The 16644-nt window shown below is 41.5% G+C and overlaps 2 protein-coding genes across 5 annotated transcripts in view; both read left to right on the forward strand.

Moving 5' to 3' along the window:
• Positions 1–13531, forward strand: part of LOC104929167 (Ral GTPase activating protein non-catalytic subunit beta) — a 26194-nt gene extending 12663 nt beyond the window's left edge. The window contains exons 17-30 of the mRNA XM_019270962.2: positions 4900–5082; positions 5329–5477; positions 6367–6554; positions 6731–6834; positions 6974–7126; positions 7827–8036; positions 8274–8432; positions 8602–8770; positions 8869–8991; positions 9096–9232; positions 9334–9442; positions 9605–9683; positions 10466–10614; positions 11196–13531. Coding sequence (XP_019126507.2) covers positions 4900–5082; positions 5329–5477; positions 6367–6554; positions 6731–6834; positions 6974–7126; positions 7827–8036; positions 8274–8432; positions 8602–8770; positions 8869–8991; positions 9096–9232; positions 9334–9442; positions 9605–9683; positions 10466–10614; positions 11196–11389 — 2106 coding nt within the window. The 3' untranslated portion in view covers positions 11390–13531. The remainder of the gene's footprint in view (positions 1–4899; positions 5083–5328; positions 5478–6366; positions 6555–6730; positions 6835–6973; positions 7127–7826; positions 8037–8273; positions 8433–8601; positions 8771–8868; positions 8992–9095; positions 9233–9333; positions 9443–9604; positions 9684–10465; positions 10615–11195) is intronic.
• A 1375-nt stretch (positions 13532–14906) lies between these two features.
• prex1 (phosphatidylinositol-3,4,5-trisphosphate-dependent Rac exchange factor 1) overlaps positions 14907–16644 on the forward strand; it is a 74980-nt gene continuing 73242 nt past the window's right edge. For 2 of the 4 annotated variants that reach the window (XM_027288985.1, XM_027288986.1), the window contains exon 1: positions 14909–15342. In XM_027288985.1, the coding sequence (XP_027144786.1) occupies positions 15199–15342 (144 nt within the window). In that variant the 5' untranslated portion in view covers positions 14909–15198. Of the gene's footprint in view, positions 15343–16644 lie in introns of all 4 variants that reach the window. The other 2 variants (XM_027288983.1, XM_027288984.1) reach the window with 2 other exon arrangements.

Below are 16644 nucleotides of genomic sequence, written 5' to 3' on the forward strand. Positions count from 1 at the left end.
ATTTTTAAAAAGTGAACCGAAAGTTACAACATATCCTTGCAGTCCGAAATAATGTTGCCCAACGTGTGAAAGTTTGTGAAAGTGTATTCAACTTATTGTATAATTATTTTCGTTGCTACAGTAAGAAGAAAGAAGCAAGAGCATCTGGTTTGAACACGACTTGACACTTTGATCAGCTAAAGCTTTTAGCTCGCGCGGTAATTTTGGGTGTGTTTTCTTATTTACTGCAATCTGGATTCATCTGGACTGCTACAGCTAACGAGCCAAAACTGACCCTAATGTCCGTTTGAAGGCTAATTTGCCCTTGCAAGCAACAGCGGCCAATGCACCTTTTCTAAGATGGACATTTTTGTACAAGCTTGCCAACGCAGATGCAAAAGAATAAGATTAAGTTGTCCTTTGCTCGTGATAGGATAAGATGGAGCCGACACTGCTGTGTGGGACGAGATTAGATGATAAATTGCTTGGTGGTTGATAGCTCTTTTGTGTCAGTTGTCCTATGTCATAATAATCCAGTCTGCAGTTCTCGTTCTGAGTTTAGTTTACTCTGTCAACATGACACAGCATGATTCGCATGGCGATTACGGTTTTTATGCTGAGCAAAATGTATTACAAAATGTTTTGAGTGCTGTATTGCCAGTCCTTTGTTCTCCTTCTTTATACCCAACGGTTCTGCCTGTGTGTACTTAGACAAGACGCCCTTTGTTTAGAAAAGCTGGGCCTAGGACATTTTATTGTGACAAGTGAAATCTTATATATGTGAGCTCAAAACTGAATTTTTATTTGGTTTAAATAACAAGGTAAACATAATATATCATTGCTACTACGTGTGAAACTTTGAGGAGTCTTCCCGGACAAAGTGGCCTCAGCAGCATCCTTCACCCTCATTGAAGCTGGTTGTGCTCCTTTTCTCCTTTATTTTTTTCAAGATGGCATTTTTGTACAAGCTTGCCAACGCAGTGCAAAAGAAGATAAGTGTCTTTGCTCGTAGATAAGATGGAGCGACACGGCTGGGACGATAGAATTTGCTGTGGTTGATAGCTCTTTTGTGTCAGTGTCATAAACAACCCAATCTCAGTCTGGCAGTTACTCTGTCCAACATGACCAGATGATCGAATGGCGATTACGGTTTTATGCAAATGATTACAAAATGGTTTGAGTGGACTGTAGCCAGTCCTTTAGTCTCCTTCTTATTACCCAACGGTATGCCTGTGTGTACTTAGACAAGACGCCCTGCCTGTTTAAGAAAAGCTGGCCCAGGACATTTTATTGTTGACACAGTGGCATATATATATGTGAAGCCTCAAAAACTGAATTTTGATTTGGTTTTTTTAAATAACAGGTAAACATAATATATCATTGTACTACTGTAGAACTTTGAGGAGTCTTACCGGACAAAGTGGCCTCAGCAGCATCCTTCACCCTATTGAGCTGGGTGTGCTCCTTTTCTCCTTTATGTCGGATTCCTGTTCCTGACGGGACTTGCTGCCAGAGATTCCAGCTCCACAATCTCCATTATCAAAGGACAAAATAGCGGAAGTTGCTGCTCCGGTGGCACTCAGTCTCGCGTACGAATCAGGTGTCTTCATTCAGCAGACTGCAGGTGGAGGAGGTCCCGGCTGGGGAGGGGAAGGCACCCAACACCTCATGACCTGAGTACCACCACAGCAAACATACATAATACAAAAGTGGTGTCATAGGCACACATGACTAGGTCATTTTAAGCTCAGAAAAATGAACAATATAACAATATCATTAATTTAAGTTGAACCGCAAGTTACAACAACATATCCTTTCATTGCATTCAGAAATATGTGAAAGTGATATTCAAACTTATTGCTAATAATATTTCGTTGCTACAAGGAAGAAAAAGAGCCGAGTGGTTGCAACACTGACTTTGACACTTGCAGCTAACTTTTAGCTCGCGATAATTTGGTTGTGGTTTATTTATTTACTTGCAATCTGGATCATCTGACTGCTACAGCAACGAGCCAACTGACCTAACGTCAGTTTGAAGGCTATTTAGCCTGCAAAGCAACAGCGGCCAATGCACCTTTCTAAGATGGACATTTTTGTACAAGCTTGCCAACGCAGTGCAAAAGAAGATAAGTGTCTTGCTCGTAGATAAGATGGAGCCGACACGCTGGGACGATAGAATTGCTGTGGTTGATAGCTCTTTTGTGTCATGTCATAAAAAACACAATCTCAGTCTGGCAGTTACTCTGTCAACATGACACAAGATGATCGAATGGCGATTCGGTTTTGCAAATGTATTACAAAAGTTTTGAGTGACTGTATGCCAGTCCTTAGTTCTCTCCTCTTTATACCCAACGGTTGCCGTGTGTACTTAGACAGACGCCCTGCCTTTTAAGAAAACTGGCTAGGACATTTTATTGTTGACAAGTGGAAATATAATATGTGACCTCAAAACTGAATTTTAATTTGGTTTAAATAACAAGGTAAACATATATATCTATTGCTACTACTGTAGAAACTTTGAGGAGTCTTACCAGGACAAAGTGGCCTCAGCAGCATCCTTCACCCATTGAAGCTGGGTTGTGCTCCTTTCTCCTTTATGTTTTCTAAGATGGACATTTTTGTACAAGCTTGCCACGCAGTGCAAAGAAGATAAGTGCTTTTGCTCGTAGATAGATGGAGCCGACACGGCTGGGACGATAGAATTTGCTGTGGTTGATAGCTCTTTTGTGTCAGGTCATAAACACCCAATCTCAGTCTGGCAGTTACTCTGTCAACATGACACAGATGATCGAATGGCGATTACGGTTTTATGCAAATGTATTACAAAATGTTTTGAGTGACTGTATGCCAGTCCTTTATGTCTCCTTCTTTATACCAACGGTAGCCTGTGTGACTTAGACAAGACCCCTGCCTGTTTAAGAAACTGGCCAGGACATTTTATTGTTGACAAGTGGAATATATATGTGAAGCCTCAAAAATGTAATTTTAATTTGGTTTAAATAACAAGGTAAACATAATATATCCATATTTACTACTGTAGAAACTTTGAGGGTCTACCAGGACAAAGTGGCCTCAGCAGCATCCTTCACCCTATTGAAGCTGGGTTGTGCTCCTTTTCTCCTTTATGTCGGACTTCCTGTTCCTGGCGGGACTTGCTGGCAGAGATTCAAGCTCCACAATCTCCAAAACCTCTACCAAACAATCCGATCCAAACAATAAAGAAGAATCTCAGAGCAGGAGTGCACGTTTTGTAAATGGAGCTTAGGCTAGACTGGACAGAATTATCAACAAATGTTCTCTAATCTTCTTTTTAATCATTTCGCTGACAGAATCAGGACGCATCCAATTTTCTGTAGGGTTTTGGTAGAGTTTTAGTTTTACAAACAAATATATTTCAATCAATCATTCTCAATATATTATATCAGAGAGAAATGCTACCTTCTCATCCAGCATGTCAGGGTTTCTGTGAGCCACACACAGAGAAACTGGAAGGCAGCTACAATCATGGAGTGGAGGTCTCGGACTGAAGAGGAGCTGGGACGGCTACACTGGTACACAATGTACCCACATAGAGCTGACGGCACGTTTACGGTCTGCAGAGTCTACTCCCCACCTTTACCTGGTTAAGACAGAAAACCACAAAATTCTTTATTTTTCTCATATAGAACGATCTTGTAGGCTTATGAGTCAGTGAACTAAATAGGACATTTGATTTTTTGCAGTAAGAAATAAAAGTTAAATTACATTATTGATAAACTAGCATTTATGTAATTTAAATAATCTCATGTAACCTCTGCCCCTTCATATGTGTGACACCAAATGTCAGACATTTACGTTTTTAGACCATGGTGAGCTATTTGGCGTCTGCACTAGTTTCCGCACCCCATTACCAGGCAAGATATGATAAGTGTCCCGGTGACAATGAATCAGCACACAGAATAGCAGCACCTCCCTTAGTGGATGCAGCTATTGTAGTTAATTAATACACCGGTGAGTTTCCTGCTCCATGTGTCAAAATGTCTGCTGTGCAACCAGTCTGTTGCTGCCGACTTCTCTCTTTCTGGTGATCTGTGGAACTGTGTTTGACAGTTTAGGAGCAACCCTCTTGTGGACGCACTGTTGACTTCCACATGAACCCCTCTGCTTTGTTCTCCGTGAGGCTCCAGAGGTGTGCTAGTTACTGAGGTTAGAATCGATTTAAATTGTCTTGTAACGGTTTACTTCAGGCCATCTGTTGCCACAGTAACAGGCAATTCAGTTTCTTGAATAGGTCGTGTCGGCCTTCTTGGAGGGCAAATCCAGGATTACCTTCACACCGACTGTAGTTTTATAAAGTGATGATTGAAGTGACAATATAGAGTTTTTGGGGGGTGAGTAACAGGGAGAACTAAAGCTGTACAGCAGTCTCACCTTGGCCTGGCCCGTTAGTAATGATGCAGATTGCTAGTCTCTGTGCTGTTTGGACATGTATTTACCTTGGCAAGCCCAGCCAGCAGCTCCAGGGCAGCCAGTGAAATGCTCATGCCCTGCCTCCTCGGGAGTTGAGTCTCTGAGTGACCAGGTGGATGCTGCCACCACAGGCCGGCCGCCGTATCTGGAAGAGCTAGACCATAAAACACCCGAATACCAAACAACACCGCAAAGAATAGCAAAGCAAGATGCAGGCAAACAAGGCATGCATTAGAATAAAGTCAGTACAGTACACAATGCTGAGAAATAGATAAATGCTAAGAATAGGGCTGGAGCGACCAAGTTTTGACCTGGAAAGAAAACTTGTATTAATTATCTACAATAACATGAAACATGAATAACTGTTGTTGTGCCTTGTGGCTTGATTATTTGAGGCTTCTGATTAAGCTCATTGGCTCCAATTTTAGAAAGCAGGCCTAAGATTAGCTGTGTGTTTTCTGTCTTAACCAGGTAAAGGTGGGAGTAGACTCTGCAGACCGTAAACGTGCCGTCAGCTCTATATGTGGGTACATTGTGTACCAGTGTAGCCGTCCAGCTCCTCTTCAGTCCCGAGACCTCCACTCCATGATTGTAGCTGCCTTCCAGTTTCTCTGTGTGTGGCTCACAGAACACCCTGACATGCTGGATGAGAAGGTAGCATTTCTCTCTGATACAAATATACTGAGAATGAATTGATTGAAATATATATTTGTTTTGTAAAACTAAAACTCTACCAAAACCCTACAGAAAATTGGATACGTCATGAATTCTGTCAGCGAAATGATTAAAAAAGAAGATTAGAGGAACATTTTGTTGATAATTCTGTCCAGTCTAGCCTAAGCTCCATTTACAAAACGGTGCACTCCTGCTCTGAGATTCTTTCTTTATTGTTTGGATCAGGATTGTTTGGTAGAGGTTTTGGAGATTGTGGAGCTTGGAATCTCTGGCAGCAAGTCCCGCCAGGAACAGGAAGTCCGACATAAAGGAGAAAAGGAGCACAACCCAGCTTCAATGAGGGTGAAGGATGCTGCTGAGGCCACTTTGTCCTGGTAAGACCCCCTAAAAGTTTCTACAGTAGTAGCAATAGATATATTATGTTTACCTTGTTATTTAAACCAAATCAAAATTCAGTTTTGAGGCTTCTCATATACTGTATATATTTCCACTTTGTCAACAATAAAATGTCCTGGGCCAGTTTTTCTTAAACGGGCAGGGCGTCTTCTCTAAGTACACACAGGCATATCGTTTGGCATAAAGAAGGAGAACTAAAGGACTGGCATACAGTCACTCAAAACATTTTGTAATACATTTGCATAAAACCGTAATCGCCATTCGATCATCTGTGTCATGTTGACAGAGTAACTGCCAGACTGAGATTGGGTTGTTTATGACACTGACACAAAAGAGCTATCAACCACAGCAAATTCTATCGTCCCAGCCGTGTCGCCTCCATCTTATCTACGAGCAAAGACACTTATCTTCTTTTGCACTGCGTTGGCAAGCTTGTACAAAAATGTCCATCTTAGAAAAGGTGCATTAGTGCCGCTGTTGCTTTGCAGGCTAAATAGCCTTCAAACTGACATTAGGTCAGTTGGCTCGTTAGCTGTAGCAGTCAGATGATCCAGATTGCAAGTAAATAAATAAACAACACCAAATTATCGCGAGCTAAAAGCTTAGCTGCAAGTGTCAAAGTCAGTGTCTGCAACCTACTCAGGCTCTTTTTCTTCCTTGTAGCAACGAAATATTATTAGCAATAAGTTTGAATATCACTTTCACATTGTTTCTGACTGCAAAGGATATGTTGTAACTTTTGGCTCAACTTTAAATTAAATGATATTGTTATATTGTTCATTTTTTCTGCTGCTAAAATGACCTAGTCATGCTGTGCCTATTGACCCACTTTCTGTATATTTATGTTCTTGCTGTGGTGTTCCCCAGTATCATGCAGGTGTTGGGTGCCTTCCCCTCCCCCAGCGGGACCTCCTCCACCTGCAGTCTGCTGAATGAAGACACCTTGATTCGCTACGCGAGACTGAGTGCCACAGGAGCAAGCAACTTCCGCTACTTTGTCCTTGACAACTCGGTCATCCTCGCCATGCTGGAGCAACCTCTCGGCAATGAGCAGAGTCAGTAACTTATCATTCCTCTAATATAATATTGGGGGAGATTTAAGGTGCTGGATAATTTTTAATGCACATGTAGAGACTGTATAACCTGCCAAGTACTAAGTGCTGATGAATTAAAATCAATAACACAGCAGACCATCCTATTTCTCTATAAATGAGCATCTCTGTCCTCACAGACCCCAGTCCATCTGTGACCGTTTTGATTCGAGGGACGGCTGGCAGACATGCCTGGACCATGCAGCTCTTCCATCAACCCAGAGGAGCTCGGGCCAATCAGAGGGTGAGATCATGAAAGACAACGACGCTACACTGACATAATATGCAAGAGCTTTTCTTTTGTAAAACTTCTGTTTCCACATCTCTTTTGTTGATAACACAACTCTGCTCTGCACCTGTCTACTTCTCTCCTTCCACAGCAGGTGTTTGTTCCTGAGGGCCGTCCGACGCCGAAAAACGATGTGGGGATCAAGTACAACGTCAAGCAGAGACCCTTCCCTGAAGAGGTGGATAAGATTCCTCTTGTCAAAGCTGATGTCAGTATCCCGGACCTGGACGACATTGTCAGTAAAGAGGTGAGATTTCCCTTCTGTTGAACCCTGTCATTGATCCTGTATCCGCATTACGACTAATTACATTCAAAATAAATGATTGTCCTGCGAGCACAAGCTAAGACAGCATTGTTTGTTGCAGGATATGAATGACTCATATTATTTATTATTATTATACAAACTCAGGTGTGTTGTTTGGGCTGGCTGGATGATTCAAGAGCCACAAATACACTGATGAGTAATTACCCACATGTGAGTTGTTGGAGAGATGACATTTCACTTGGGTGTCTCTTGGTGGGGAAAAAGGGTCAAATCGTCTGGTTTGGTGACAAACATGGTGATTGTTTTGTTCCGTTGCTCAATCCAATGCAATACTCCTGCAATAATCTGTAGCTTTTAATGCAATCCAAAAACACCCCTGACTGCACGCTCTAACCAGCACATCTGACACTGTTACAGAGAGGAACATTAAAAGCTTCAGACAGACTGGATTAATTGGAGAGATGTTGTATTGGATTGGATTAGATTGTTCGGGTTTAGCTAATAAGTGTTTGATACTCGTGTTTTTAAAGCACAGCTGAACACCGGTGACTTTTGGCACATCGACTTTGAGAGGTATTTCAGTATTTGGACTGTGCGCCTTGCCCTCCGTGGGCTCATACTTCATTCATCAGCCACAGCCTCTTGATTTTCTTTAAAAAATGCCTCGTCCTCTTCTTTTCAGCTCGAAGTTCAGCACGACAAGCTCCGTATTCTGATGACAAAGCAGATTGAGTATGAGAACGCCTTGGAGCGGCACAGCGAGGAAATTTGGAAGTCCAAGCGTTTCCCTGACCCACAGACAGACTGCAAACCCCCTCCACCCTCGCAGGAGTTCCAGACAGCACGCCTCTTCCTTTCCCATTTTGGCTTTCTGTCGTTGGAGGCACTCAAGGTTGATAAACATAATTTGCCTGATAGGTTTTTAATGAGAAAATCTGTTTGATTTGCAGAATGTGCCAATATCAAATACTGTATACAAACCTTTTAGCTACTTAAATTTAACTTGAATTGATACTTGAATAATTATGAATAAGTGACAGTAATAATAAATGATAAAGATACTATCTATTATGTATACATTGGGTTTGTTAATGTAGTCCATTTATGTATATTAATTCATATTTGATAGGAGCCCAACAACAGCCGTCTACCTCCTCATCTGATTGGCCTGGAGTCATCCTTGCCAGGGTTTTTTGATGACATCAGCTACCTGGACCTGCTTCCCTGCCGACCATTTGACACTGTCTTTATTTTCTACGTGAGGGCTGGACAGAAAAGTAGCTCAGAGGTGAGAAAACACCAGCTACATTGGTTGTGGCAACACAGATTCTGTATAAAATACAATAATATGTAATGTTCAACAGGCTAGTATTTTAATTACAAATGGAATTAAATAGCTTGACGTGAACTTGAAAATCTACAGATGTTGATCTTGTTCTTGTGCTTCTCCTGTTTAGATCCTGAGGAATGTGGAGTCGTCGTCCAGCGTCCAGCCCCACTTTTTGGAGTTCCTGCTGTCCTTGGGCTGGCCTGTGGATGTGGGACGTCATCCAGGGTGGACAGGACACCTAGATACCAGCTGGTCTCTCAACTCCTGCTCCGACAGCAACGATATACAACACACAGGTTAGCCACAGTGGACGAATGCAGGGAAACTTTTATCTGCATGTTGGATGTTTGTAATTAACTAAATCAATGTTGGTCTTTTGTTTTATTTACTGTAGAGGAAACAGCGACTCCTGAGGACACAGGAGGTTCGGTGTTCAACGGGGAGAAGAAAGTTTTGTACTATGCTGATGCTCTGACAGAGATCGCCTTCGTTGTTCCATCCTTGACAGAAAATTCTGGTCAGCTCCCTCAAATATAAATCGATGGATGTTTCTTTGCGATGAAAACCCAGTGAGGGATTTGTGGTTGACAGTTTGCCATTTGCTCTTTTGTTGTTTCCCAGAGGAGTCATCAGTGCACAGTGACTCCACAGTGGAGGCAGACACCAACCCTGACCTCATGCCTGGTTTACACAAACAACCCAATCTCACACTGGAGCTGTTCCCCAACCATTCTGAAAACCTGGAGTCTGCCAAAAAGGTGAAGTTTAGCTTCATCTGAAGTGTGCTGACAGCACTGATTATGATTTCTGCTTTATGTAGTGTTTGCTTGACTCACTGTGTTTTGTGCTCTTTCTGTAGCTGAGTCCTTTGGTAAAAACAAAGAGGTCATCGACTGGAAAGTCTTTCCCAGCACTGGGTCCTGAGACAAAGGTGTTTGTGGTCTGGGTGGAGCGCTTTGATGATATCGGTAGGCACCTGCTCTTTATACTGCACCCGCCCTGTAATTTGAGACTGCAGAAATATTTTGGGGAGCGCATTCTCTTTGTATACAATATGCTAAAAAAAGTGTTTTTGAAGTATGCAACCAATAAACTAAAGTACATGCATGCATTGTTTTTTTGTTTTTTAGAGAACTTCCCGTTATCTGATCTCTTGGCGGAAACCAGCACAGGCTTGGAAGCTAGCATGAGCAACAGCACTTCCTGCAGGTATTCACGAGTTCACACTCGAAACGTGTTGCTGCAAGTTTAGAGAACATACGGTTTTGGTCAGGTGCAAAAATGAAGAAAAAGAAGAAGAGGAAAAAAAAAGTCTGCAAAACAGCATGTGCTCTAAATCTATTTCACAGATTAACAAACAGTACATAAACGCAGAGTGCAAAACAGGAAGTACAACATGCAGTGTGTGCAGAAGCATGCAGAGAAAAGGAACCACGACCGTCCTGTGACAGTGGTTACCAGTGTGAAGTGGCACAGAGGAAACATCAGTTTTTGTGAAACATGAGTCATATGCATGTTGTTTGGGTAATATTTTGCAAAGTTTGAGTTAACATGCTACAGAGCAGCTTCATGAATAAACATTGTAGATAGATCGACAACAACTTGAGGTCACTGGCCACGAGCCTCCAGCAGATTAAAGTGGTTTATATTTAACCAAATGAACAGTGAACTTATTTTGAACGGGTGTTGTCGTGAACATTAGTGACTTAACTTCAAGTCACTGATGTTTTCTGAATGCCAAGAGCCCTTGAATGATGATGTGGGTGGTTGGCATTTGTGATGACTGCTGAACTGACTTTCTCACTCTTAGCAAAAATGCTGATGACATACACATTTTCTCTGCCTACGTAATCGTTTCACACTTAAAGTTCTACATGATTGCAGTGTGATCTGTCAAGATACATTGCAACTGCAAGTCTGTCAGTTCATTATCTATTAATGAGGTGCTTTTAATGTGTTCTTCTCCATTTTTCTAATTGTTTCCGCTGCAGGTCGGGCTTACTTGAGAAGGACGTCCCTTTAATCTTCATCCACCCTCTTAAGACGGGACTCTTCAGGATCCGGCTGCATGGAGCTGTGGGCAAATTTGGCATGGTGATTCCTCTGGTGGATGGCATGGTGGTCAGCCGCAGAGCGCTAGGTAATAGCTCACAGGGCTTCCTCTGTCTTTACTTATACCCCTCCCCACAATGCATTTCCTTGTTTCTTCATCAGAAACATCAGAGGCAACAAGTCTTAATGCATCACATGGTTTCCACAGGGAATAATCGAGGCGTTTACTGAAATAACAATATGCACACGTTAATATTTTATGCTTGGCATTTGATTGTAAAATGCACATGAAACAAACTCCATTTAATCTGTTGATGTTGTTTTTCAGTGCAGAAGTTATGGTTTGCTATACGGACGAGTCATGCTCGTAGGAAACACGAGCTACAGTCAGAGAGAAAGCCTGTGAAAACATCATGGTTTAGCAAGTGCATGTATCTATTCTGTGTTGATACATAACATACTTGGAAAAACATAATAAACCTTCACTCCAGGGCAATGCCATTCTTGGCCAGTAGGTGGTGTAGGAAGCTGTATTTCACAGTTTGTCACTCTAGTTTTTATCTTCATCTTGTTAGAAGGTGCTGTTGCTATATATTTTATTGCTACAGGATTCATCCATTGTCCACAGTCTTGTCCTGATGAGTTCCTGTATTTGCATCCCCCTCCCAGGGTTCCTCGTGCGCCAAACGGTCATCAACGTGTGCCGACGGAAGCGTCTGGAAAGTGACTCGTACAACCCGCCTCACGTGAGGCGGAAGCAGAAAATAACTGAGATTGTCCAGCGTTACCGCAACAAGCAACTGGAGCCTGAGTTTTACACCTCGCTCTTCCACGAGGTGGGGGAGGGAAAGCCTCACCTCTAACCCCCACCATCCTGTCCTAACACTGGCTCACGAGCGCACACAACACACACACAGACACACACACACACACTTATCCTATACTCATACACCATTTACAACTGTGCGTGCATACAGACCCACCCATACACACACACACACACACACACATTCACAGAATCTTTATATTTATACTGTACTGTTTTGTTATTTATATAAATACATATATCAACACTGTCTGCCTTTGACTCTGAGAGCAAAGTGTCAAAAACCATGCCAAGGTGGAAAAAGCTACATTTCTATGTCGCAGCCGCTCATTGAAGATTTGAATGGCTGAAGTTCAACAGTGACTGTCTCTCCTCATTTAGGTTCATGCTTCAAAAAAAGAAGAAAAAAAAAGAGTTTCTGCTTGTCATTAACTGCAATACAATAGTTACACTGTTGGCCTTTCTGAAATTGTAAAAAGTTTGTCCTTTAAAAAACCCTGTGATACGAGTGAAATTTCATGATAGTTTGGTAATACAGAATTGTGTCCAAAATCCATTTCTGTATATCTGTTTTTGTTTTAACCAGACAGATTTAGGGTTGGATTTTTGCCAAGGAGATAAAAATGTAAGCGTCATCGAAAAGTTTTATAAAATACATCGCTGCTGCTGCTTCAAGGCATGTGGCTTCAAGACAACAAAGAAACGATTGACAGCATTAACCCATGAACTAGTCTAACAACAAATTGTCATCTACATGCAGTGACACCTGCTAAAGTCTTCCTAGTGCAAACAGACATTCGGCCATCGCAGCAACTGACTGAGCACTCAAATATTTCTGTTTATATATATTTTTTATTTTCCAGATGATTTCTAGGACTCCTATGTTTTTTTATTGTATGTAGATGTCATTTTTTTTTCACACCTATGCTTTCTCTGTGCCAGTCTGACAGTCACCCCATCTCACAACAGCCACTGCACTGTTTTGTTTGTGTGTGTATGTGTGTATGTACATGGCCACATGTATGCTTGTTCAGCCAGTCCAACTATTTACACTACATGGAGTCATAGTGACCCCTAAAACCCCCTTAAATGACCTTTTTAAAGATGAATTATGTCACTTTAAACGATTAAGAATCCCGTGATAATACAGTGCTAAAAATTTCAATTTCCTTTGTTAAGACATAACCCTAGAACTGGTTTACTCTTAATGCTTGGTAACGTGTTAGTTTACTGATAATGAGAGTAGTTACAGAGCTCCTGGAGTTTGCACTTGATGTTTGCAGGGCTAATATGAAACAACCACAAAGACGTCTAAGTCTCTTCCAATGCCAAACAGACCTACAGCACAGTTGAAGTCAAATCTATAGTGATTCAAAGGCCAAAACACTCGATGTAGCTAACAGCATTATGTTTTGTTTTTTTAAAATACTAAACCCAGAAAGAGAATATTTAACTTCGTCATTTATATTCACTTTGGAGAACATAAATGTGCAGTTTTGCCTTCACCCATTTCTTTTTGGCTTCACAATTTGTTTCACTTTTTGTTTACTCACTGTACTTTGGTTTTGATTCAGGCCCTCTCACTGTCTGCCTGTAACAATGTGAATTTATTTATCACAGAGATGGAACAGGGCAAACACCTCTAGTTTCTTTGTTATATTGGAAAAGTCTTAATGCACTGAGCACATTTTATGTTTATTTTCTATTCCCTTTGGTTAACTTTACATGTCTTTTTGTACTTTTGTGCATTTTGAAAGAAAAACCCTGCTGAAGGAAGAGTTTTATCTTGTGAAATATGAATGAAGAAGAGGCGTCGTGGACTTTTTAACCTATCATGTCTAATTGTGTGACTCACTTTTTATGACGGTGCTTTATGCACATGCCTTTTTTTGGAAGGAAAAAGTACATTAAATATGCTTCAAAGAAACTACATACAATCAGTCATACATTGTATCCTATGTTACTCCTCTGATGTTTGATCATATTTAAGGATTTGCCATGTACAGAAGCAGAGGATGATCTGTAAATATATGATAGTGTAAGGCATTTACAAGTTGTTGCATTCCTCATCTGAGATTGCGAGAAAAGTTATGTATGTATGCAATTATGTGTGGGAGGATCACAATGGGTATTGAATGTAACATGCATCAATTAAAACTATTATTGACATTTTAATTTCTCCCATTGCTAACACTTGACTTTTTGTTCACGGCATGTCTGAAATTAACCTCAACATGAACGTCTTCTCTCCAGACATAACTAAGGCTCTAGATTTAGATTCATTATGAGTTCAAATGCAGACATTTTCACTTCTGTTATGAATATTTACAATACAAACTGACTGGATGTGGCCTGTGGCGTTAACGGTGGTGTATTAATGAGGTGAAACCAGACGGGTATTCTTTGATAAAACGGCCAACAGCTCCAGGGTGGGTTGTATGATAGTAAGGGTGTGTCTCCATTTCCTGAAGCAGTGACACATGAACTTGCTGTAAACGAAGATATTTATCAGCAGGTGCGGTATAACGACAGGTCCTGATATAAACTTAATAGTTAAAACCTTTCGCCTTTTTTTATTCATGAGCGCACCACCAAGCACAGATATAAGCCCTTACAGTGCTCATAAAAACCTGAAGATTAATAAAAGTGAGTTAACAGACTACCTGTGTGCTTCATTCTCCAAATGAAATGTACACTCGTGTCTGTGTCCACCAGAGGGCGCCTTCCTCTCAAATTTAGCTACAGGTGGGACACTAACTGTGACCACAGGTAGAGGCCTATTCCTTAGCTAACTTACACAATATACATTAAATATTTTAAATATTTACTAGTGTTTTGGGTCCTGGCCCTCAATTAAAACACTTAAAAAAAAAAAAAAACACATACAAATATTTTTCATAAAACCTAAAAGAGGTCTCGTCTTTCTTACCGTTATTTCTGCCTTAATCATATTTTACATTTGACAGGATGAAAGCAAACATTTGAATTGCTAAACGTTGTAACTGTTAGCTGCATTTTTTCCTGAGCTCTGTGTGTGTTTTTGTTTGAATTTAACACTTTAAATTTATATTTAGAAGCAGGAAGGAGGAGGAGGAAAGGTGCCACGATTTAAAGGTACGTTATATTTATGCTGTTGATAAAACATCTTTTAGAAATATAATGTATGCTTAGCCTGACTCCGAGGAAGCTTATATCATGTACGTCACAAAATGGTGGCCATAATACATTTCACATTTTACATGTTTTATTCTATTCAAATGGCCTCACACCGTGTTTTAGGCTTTAATTAAGTTAATTAAGTAATTGCTTGAGTGCCGCTGCAGTTTAATTTGTAGTTCTTAAACTGTATGACTTATTTTAGAGCCACTTTAACATCCGTATGCAGCATTAGTGAGTGTAAGCTGCCGTGTTTGACAGATGTGTCTGTGAGCGTGTTGTTTGTTTGTTAAGAGCAGAAGTGAGCAGTGGCCCCTGTGTGTGTGTGTGTGTGTGTGTGTGTGTGTGTGTGTGTGTCTCCTCCTCCTCCTCCTCCTCCTCCTCCCCTCTGTCGTCTCTCCGCTCTCGCACTGATCCGCCGTTGCCTTGCCCGCTCTCAGCTGGTGTTGCGACCACACAGCCAGTGTGTGCTCTCCGCTCGTTGTTTGGTACTTTTGGTGAACTTTATTTCGCCTAGTGTGCGGCGCGTTGCGCATCACCGGCTCCGTGAGGGGGGGTTTTCAAAACTTGCCGCTGCAAAAATGGACTGAAGCAACAACTCAACAAAGTGTGGATACTTAAAAAGAAAAAGGAAGAGTATTTTTCTTCTGTAGAGAGCGACCTTTTTCTGAAGGGGGTTGAATTACCATCATGGAAGAGGACGACGGGCATCATGAGAACGGTATCCACGCCACCAAGGACTCGGACCGTCAGCAGCGGCTCCGGCTTTGCGTTTTAAATGAAATACTGAACACCGAGAGGGACTATGTTCGCACATTGCTTTTCCTTCAGTCGGTAAGGTTGATATTACCTTTCACGTTGCTTGTGTTCAGCTCCGCGCTCTCTCTCTCTCTCATACACGGACAGAACTCCAGCTATAAATCATTCAATCCAAGCTTGTATTTCTCTATCGTCAACATACACGCCTGGTGCGTTTTATTAGAAAACCGGTGACATTTTATAAAGTGACGGGCTGTGTTTATAGATTCGGCGCCTGTATATTACATTAATTGACGCAGGTTGTAAGAAAAAAATAGACTTTAATATTTGTTCGTTGCTATAGCTGACGGGCTGGGTAATCATTTAAACCACTAGAAATGTGTATTGGGTTTGGTGTGACGTCCTGTACACAAGGCAGCCTCTCTCTTAATTTTGTAACCCAGTGTTGTTGTTATCAGTGGAAATCCTCCAGCAATGTGAGGTAGATTTTTGTTACAGTCTGGAGGCATGGGGTTTTCCACATGAGTATAATTGCTGGAGGCATCATTCACACCTCTCTCTGTCTATTGTGTGTTAAAACTCAGGTCCAAAACAATCAAAGCAGAGCTCAATTCACACTGCCCTTGCAAATAAATAGATATTCATGAGCATTCACCACACCTCCTTTTACCCCCCCCTCAGACAGATAAGAGATAAGCAACCATTTGAGCACAGCCACTTATTCACTCATTGTACATCAGCTGCCTTTTGATGAATGAACGTCCTGGTAATTTTACACGCTCCTTTCAGCCACCAACACAGTGTCGGTATAGATGGCTCCCACCTGCAGGAGACTATTCAATTTGTCACTTCTCCCTGTCATTTTTTTTTATTTTTTTTTTGGTTGTCCTTCCCCCCTCCCTCCTCATCGTCCTTCCCTCATCCTTGCTTTGTCATCTATGGTACTTTCACAGTGCAGGTGGTTTCAAGCCTCCAGCTGAGACCAGATCAGTGTGTGGTTAAATCCAAATTGGCTGCATTTAACTTGACACCAATAATGCGACTTAATTATTATGCTTTATTGCTCGCTGTACGGAAATCCCCTCTTTTGTTGAGGCCCCCTCCACAACAAGGTCAAAGGTCAGGGTCAGTTAGAAAACATCACCCTGGCGCTGGCAGGGTGTCTGACTCTCTTCTTACTCGCTTTGCCACCCTGCTGCTCCGAGGTTTGAAAAGGCAGCCATTGATTGCTATTATATTCACGCACTGATGGAAGGCTGTTTCTCATGAAAACGTTGATGATTCTGTAGATTTTTCAATTTCAACATCTGCCGTGCATTTGTTGAACACGGTCATGGTTCCCTCTTTGTCTTGAGCTGTCACATGTTAAGGAACTTC

This window comes from Larimichthys crocea, chromosome XV (assembly GCF_000972845.2).
Source record: "Larimichthys crocea isolate SSNF chromosome XV, L_crocea_2.0, whole genome shotgun sequence".
Taxonomy (NCBI): Eukaryota; Metazoa; Chordata; class Actinopteri; family Sciaenidae; genus Larimichthys; species Larimichthys crocea.